Source organism: Watersipora subatra, chromosome 6 (assembly GCF_963576615.1).
Source record: "Watersipora subatra chromosome 6, tzWatSuba1.1, whole genome shotgun sequence".
NCBI classification, from domain to species: domain Eukaryota; kingdom Metazoa; phylum Bryozoa; class Gymnolaemata; order Cheilostomatida; family Watersiporidae; genus Watersipora; species Watersipora subatra.
Window position 1 is genome coordinate 20569644 of NC_088713.1, and position 7837 is coordinate 20577480.

At 38.9% G+C, this 7837-nt stretch overlaps 1 protein-coding gene across 1 annotated transcript; it reads left to right on the forward strand.

Moving 5' to 3' along the window:
• The first annotated feature begins 4770 nt into the window (after nt 1-4770).
• LOC137398108 (uncharacterized) lies at nt 4771-5223 on the forward strand. Its single transcript, XM_068084216.1, has one exon. It carries the CDS (start codon nt 4771-4773, stop codon nt 5221-5223), a length of 453 nt encoding a protein of 150 aa, XP_067940317.1.
• The last annotated feature ends 2614 nt before the right edge of the window (nt 5224-7837 follow it).

A 7837-nucleotide genomic window follows, 5' to 3' on the forward strand; every position in this document is an offset into this window, starting at 1 on the left:
ATATACGCTATATATATACGCTATATATACGCTATATACATATATACGCTATATATATATATACGCGTACAGCCTGATGTCTCTTCTACATGGATGACATCAAGCTGGACGTACAGCTTGATGTCTCTTCTGCATAGATGACATCAAGCTGTACGCTAACAAAGAAAGAGATCTTGATTCGCTAATACACCTTACTCAGGCACACAGCAAGGACATCGGAATGACCTTCGGCATTGAGAAATGTGGAAGGCTAATTCTTAAGAAAGACCATTCTATGCTCACAGATGGCCTAATAATGCCAAATTGTACCATCAAAGGTATAGAAGAAGGGTACAACCATAGAGTTATCTCCCCCTAGAGTGATAACTGTGCATTCAACAACCCGAGCGTTTCCGGTGCCATCAAGGAGCGTTTAGGCCACGCCCCTTTTTTGTGCTAGTTACTCGTAGTGATTGACAGAACAATAACATCAGCCATGAGAATGATCATGAATTTGCACAGTTAAAATAGTAATTATTGCTCATATTAAAGAGATGATGATTATAGTTTATTACTCTAATATATGCTTATTATTTAAAGCAATTCAATACTTCCATGACTTGCAAAGACACTGAATAGACAGTGTTAAGTGAGTTAATGCAATCAGTAGATAGATACTCAGATACTGCATCCCAATACATATATATATATTACTGGTGTTTATAAATTATCAGTCGTGAGAGAACTGATCTTTCCTTCCCTTTCCCTCCCTCTACAATCAGCCTGCTGTGCTTTGTGATGTAGTGCTTTATCGTGATGTCAAGATATTTGCTGGCTACCATTCTCACAAGTTGGAGCCTATGTTCCAATTCCATCTCAACCAGCTCACATTGGTGTGTAAAAAGCCTGGCTGATTGATCCTCCATCAGGCTTTTGAACACCAATGCTTCTAGCTTAGCGGCTACACACTTTTGAGTCAAAAACATAGGGTCCAGGAATGTGAGAATGACCTGCTCACACTGCTGCAGAATGGTTGTTACTAGCTGTGAAGGAATTTCCAAGTTGGAAATTCCAAGACCGGTTGGAAATTCCAATAACTAATCTATTAGCTACTAGCATTCTACCACTAATGTCTCCGTGGTGATTTCGCCAAATGAGTGATCTTGTAAGACTTTGTTAAGACTTATAAACTGAACTTTATTGCTTTTAATTGGGGAGAAGGGGTGGGAAGACCCCAAACTTGCATTTTCACTAATTTTCAGGCTCACTAATCTAGTATTGGTTTTGACTGCCAGTAATGTAGTGAGTGAGAGATCCTTTTCTGCATTGAAGCGAATCAAAACATCGAGGAGCACCATGGAGCAGGCTCGGCTAAATAATCTTCTAATATTTCACATATGTAAAGATGTTGAAAGAGATACAGAATCAGTTATGAAATATTTGTGTCATCGACACATTGACAGAACTAGAGCTATTGCAATAAATAAGTAATAGCTCTTGTTCTGTTAATGTCCCTTACAGAAATTTGTAGTGTCATGAGTTTTATATTGGTCGTTGAATAAAGAAAACGTTTTGCCTATTATGAACCATAAAAAATATATTTATATAGATTTTGATGCTTACAATTGATTGCCTTTATGCATACTTTGAGGGTTGTTGATGCTTAAAAGGTCTAGAGCTTCGGGGTGCTGCCCCGAACCCCGTTGGGAGCTGCCACCCCCCAGGTGTTCATAACGAGTTGCCTAACATTTACAGTTCTACTTTGCAACCAGGGAATACAGTTTAAAAGTTAGAATGGTAAGTGTTGTATACAGTATATTATAATATGTAAAAATAAATTTTCTGTCCAAAGACTTCTTTATTACTCGGGCAACGTCGGGTAGTACAGCTCATGGTTAATAGCAGTCAATTAGCTTTCTATCACACTAATGTAATACAACCCCAGTATGACCATCTATCTTATCTATGAGTAACTGATTGCATTAACTCACTTACTTAACACTGTCTATTCAGTGTCTTTGCAAGTCATGTAAGTATTGAATTGCTTTAAGTAATAAGCATATATTAGAGTAATAAACTATAATCATCATTTCTTTAATATGAGCAATAATTACTATCTTAACTGTGCAAATTAATGATCATTCTCATGGCTGATGTTATTGTTCTGTCAATCACTACGAGCGACTAGCACAAAAAATGGGCGTGGCCTAAACGCTCCTTGATGGCACCGGAAACGCTAGGGTAGTTATCACTCTAGGGGGAGATAACTCTATGGGTACAACTTCTTAGGGATTATGCTAAGCAACATCAACCACGAAGCCAAGGTACGTCACAAAGCCATTACCAAATGCAAGAAACGCCTTCCGCAGGTCCTACGGAGCCAGTTTAATGCCAGGAATCAAATCATGGCAATAAATACCTACACACTGCCAGTAATAAGATATCCAGAAAGCATAATAAAGTGGACTGAGGGAGCCATCAAGGGAACAGATATAGCAACTCGTAAACTGCGGACCATGCATGGAGCACTCCCCCCAAAAGTTGATACTACTAAGTTGTATCTCGATAGGAAATATGGCGGTAGGGGACTCAAAAGTGTACAGCAGACAGTGGAAGAGGAAAAACAAAACATCAAAGCTTAAGCAGCCTCCATGGCCACTTCAGATAAGTTGCTAGCTGAATTGCAATCGGCTGCTCTGACAATGAAGCTTCGCCCTGATGATGAGGAAATTGACGGGCACACCAAACCTCTTCCTAGTGCTTACCATCGACAAGTATCTGAGGCTGGCGATCTTCACCAGACATATATGTAGCTAAACAAAGAAAACCTAAAGGCCAATACAGAGTCTCTACTCATGGCAGCCCAGGAGCAAGTGCTCTCGACAAGGCAACTTCGAACCAAAAACTATCACACTAGAGACGATCCTAGATGCAGACTGTGCAAATATGCGCCTGAGACCATCCGACACATCATCAGTGGATGCAAGCAGTTAGCAGGAAACGCATACACTGAGCGGCATAATCATGTCGCAGGTGTTGTGTATAGAAGTCTATGGGATGAATATGGTCTTAATAAACCACAACACTGGTGAGAGGCTCCTGGTAAAGTCAATGAAAATGACTGCGCTAAGATTCTCTGGGACTTCTACATTCGAACTGACAAGCATGTCCTAGCAAACAAACCAGATATAGTGGTGGTGGACAAGGAGAACAAGAAAATTACTATAATAGATATAACAGTACACAATGACTACAATATAGCCAGCAAAAAAAAAGAGAAGGTAGAGAAATATTTCCCTCTTGGAGAAAAGATTGAAAAATGCTGAGATGTAAGAACAACTGTAATTCCAGTAATCATTGGGGCACTGGGCGCAATAACACTGGCGCATAAAATGTGGCTTGCTGAGATACCAACACCAATCAACTCAGGTGAGTTGCAGAAAAGTGCGCTTTTGGGAACAGCTAAGATCTTGAGGCGAGTGCTCAAACTCCCAAGTCTCTGGTAGAAGACCCGAGTTAGAGCATAAAAGTACCACCCATATGGGTTAACCAGGGTGAGGAAACAATTTATTTATTTATATATATATATATATATATATATATATATATATATATATATATATATATATATATATATATATATATATATATATATATATATATATATATATATATATATATATATATATATATATATATATATATATATATATATATATATATATATATATATATATATATATATATATATATATATATATATATAAAGTTAGTGGGCTCAGTGAGAGATCAAACCACAGTTCGGAGCGTTCAAAAAGGGAAGTCGCAATAGAAGCTCTAAAATCTGCCAAACAGCAGCTAGTAGCACTCTCGGCATGACTGAAGCGGTACACCAAAGAGCGAGATAATGAATGAACAAACTGTTCATCAATAATTCATCTAAAGTATGTTCCCAGTTCAAAGGTGAACTGCAGAGGCCAATGTCAGATCCTCCCCAATCCAGCACCTCAAAGTTCTAGAAGTACATCTGGGAGAAAGAGACTACTCATAACACCACTGCAAGTTGGCTGAAGAGGCTTAAAGAGAGCCACTAACACATTGTGGCTCAGACAAGACACCATCTGCGAAGTGGACATCTAGTGCAGAGTGCAGCATATAAAGAACTGGGTAGCACCTGACCATGACATGATTCAAGCCTTCTGGTTGAAGAAATTGACATCAATTCACACTAGAATGGCTAAGCAGATGGAATGCCTAATAGAACAAGGTAACCATCCAGAATGGTCCGCCAAAGGACGAACTGTACTTCTGATAAAAGATCCGAAGCAGGGGCCGATTCCCAAAAACTATCGACCAATAACGTGCTTGCCCACCGCCAGGATACGGCTCTCAGAAATAGTTGCAGACAAACTGGAAGAGCACTTGAGTCACTATATGACTAGTGTTCAAAAAGGAATTGGGCGCAACACCGGAGGAGCAAAACATCAGTTACTGGTGGATCGGACGGTTTGTTAAGACAGCAGGAGAAGGCATATCAATCTTGCCATGGTTTGGATTGACTACAAAAAGGCCTATGACTCAATTCCTCATAGTTGGATACTTGAGTGCCTCATTATGTACAATGTTCACCCTGCTCTTGTGGCATTCATCAAGATGTCAATGACCAAATGAAAGACAGAACTGGAGGCTAATGGCAAAAGGCTGGTGAGTGTAAAAATTAAGCGAGGCATCTATCAAGGTGACTCCTTATCACCGCTGCTCTTTTGCATATTCCTAAACCCTCTAAGCAATATGCTGGAGAAGACTCAATATGGGTACCGGTTTAAGAGTGGGACCAAGATAAACCACCTCTTTTACATGGGTAACATCAAGCTGTACGCTAACAAAGAAAGGGACATTGATTCGCTAATACACCTTACTCAGGTATACAGCAAGGACATCGGAATGACTTTCGGTATTGAGAAATGTGGAAAGTTAATTCTTAAGAAAGACCATTCTATGCTAACAGGTTGCCTAAGAATGCCAAATGGCACCACCAAAGATATAGAAGAAGGGTACAAGTACTTGGGAATTTTGCAAAGCAACATCAGCCACGAAGCCGAGAAACGTCACAAAGCCATTACTGAATACAAGAAACGCCTTCGACTGGTCCTACAGAGCCAGCTCAATGCCAGGAATCAAGTCATAGCAATAAATACCTACACACTGCCATTAATGAGATATCCAGTAGGCATAATAAAGTAGACTGAGGAAGCCATCAAAGAAACAGATATAGCAACTCGTAAACTGCTGACCATGCATGGAGCACTTCACCCAAAATCTGATACTACTAGATTGTATATCGATAGGAAAGATGGTGATAGGGGACTCAAAAGTGTACAGCAGACAGTGAAAGAGGAAAAACAAAGCATCAAAGCCTATGCAGCCTCCATGGCCCCTTCAGATAAGTTGCTAGCTGAATTTCAACCAGCTGCTCCGACATTGGAGCTTCGCCCTGATGATGAGGAAATTGACTGGCACACGAAACCTCTTCATGGTGCTTACCACCCACAAATATCTAAGGTTGGCGATCTTCACCAGACATATATGTGGCTGAACAAAAAAAACTTAATGACCAACACTCATGGCAGCCCAGGAGCAATTGCTCCCAACAAGGCAACTTCAAACAAAAATCTATCACACTAGAGATGACCGTAGATGCAGACTGTGCAAAGATGCACCTGAGACCATCCAACCCATCATCAGTGGATGCCAGCAGCTAACAGGTAAATGCATACACTGAGCGGCATAATCATGTCGCAGGTGTTGTGTTTAGAAGTTTATGTGGTGAGTATGGCCTTAATAAACCACAACACTGGTGGGAAGCTCCTGGTAAGGTCAATGAAAATGACCGCGCTAAGATCCTCAGGGACTTCTACGTTTGGACTGACAAGCATGTCCTAGCAAACCAACCAGATATAGTGATGGTTGAAAAGGAAAACAAGAGGGCTACTATAATAGATATAGCAGTACCCAATGACTACAATATAGCCAGCAAAAGAAAAGAAAAAGTAGAGAAATATCTCTCTCTTGGAGAAGAGATTGACAAATGCTGGGATGGGAAAGAGGTAATGAAGATTGAGACAATGACCAAATTAAAGTTTAGTACAAAACACACTAAATCTTAGCATTAATTCTATGTTTACGAAATTAAATCCATTTAAGTTAAATTAAAAGTTTATGTTATACGTATGTATCCTATGTAAGAGCTCTATACGGTATGTACTGTACATAGTAACATTACAATTTATTGCATATCACTACCATTTAAATAAATACACTGAAGTGATTGTAGGTAAGTATAATTACTAAGGTTAATGTACTATTTGTTTTGCCAGGGGGTGTTGCATTAGATCATTAATATGGGTTTCGATACCACTCTATACAGCATTTTCGTCAAACAAAACCAACGCCAAAACAAATCAATATCGCGAGGCGAGACTGTAAAATAATAATAGTGAAAAATTGAAGTGAACAGTGAGGCGAAGTCTTTTTATATTTCTTTTACCGTCAACATACAAGTCCACATTTTAATATTTTCAGATTTATCTACTATATAAACGGCAATCGCAGTCTGTCTGTGAGATTGAGTGTCCGCCTTATAGAGTACTGTACTTTTTGGTCTATTACTCGCTACTAGGTATCTAGGGCACATTAACGGGAATCTCCAGTTAGTACCCGCCTCTATACATAACCTATTCATCGTTTTTACACAAAAATCACATCATCTCTGGTTAGCGCGCCTCTTTACGGTGCCCAACGACACTGGTGCGTTTGAAACAGCAAAGTTGCTGCGGTGTTAAAAAGCACCGTCCTGAGTTCTGCGGCCTATACAAAGGTGCATATACAGCTATACAAATGTACTAATCATTGAATAAAATAAATTAATGAAAAGTAATTTACATGCTATTAATATTTACTTCCAACATGTCCCGAGAAGGTATGCGAACGTTGGTTTCTTGCAGTCACTGAAAAAATCGCAGTTCTCATCTACTAAATTTCCACACCAAAAAGGTAAGTACATCTTATTCAATGTTGTATTGTCTATGAATTGCCACACTTCCAATACATCACCCTTTCACACGCATCCATGTACAAATTTAGCTATTGACCTACTGCCAGCCATTTTGCCGATATTGCTTCATATGTATACAATATTTTTTCAATTTCAAACTCCAACTAGAACGTTTGTTTCGGTTGTATATTTCATTTTGCCAACATGTTAACAAACACTGCTATGCAAAAAACTTATTGTATCTGTACTTTCTGAATCGGCTATAATGTCATCAACATAAGTAGTTATTTGTTTTCTAATTCGGACGCCTTTGATGAAATTACACAAAAATGTTCGTTTTTAAGTTGGAAATCCCCAAACAAAGATTAAAATATTAAACTTTAGGCTAATTTTATAGAGAAATCTTAGGACACCGCTGTCACTACCATAAAAGTGTTACAGATTGTTGGTTATGTTATCAACGAATAATAAAATTCATTTACTAGCAAGTGCTGGGAAAGTCGCAAAAATGTGTCTACGGCGGTCGACCATAGAAAACGCATAAATGAGCCTACTTCGGTGAAAAGGTTGAAAATGTTGGATTTGCCACTGTTCGTGATAGTAAACATGTTCATTTCCCTCTGAGTTACTTTTGCTTTTTTTTCCAGCTATGAGTACTACAGAACTACAGCTACTACAGAACTTGCACGGGTACTGCTACTGCGTTTCACCTAATAAATTTATACATCGAAAAGGTTAGTACGTTTTATTCAATGTTGTATTGCCTATGAATCGCCACACCTCAATTACTTAATGACGTTGGAT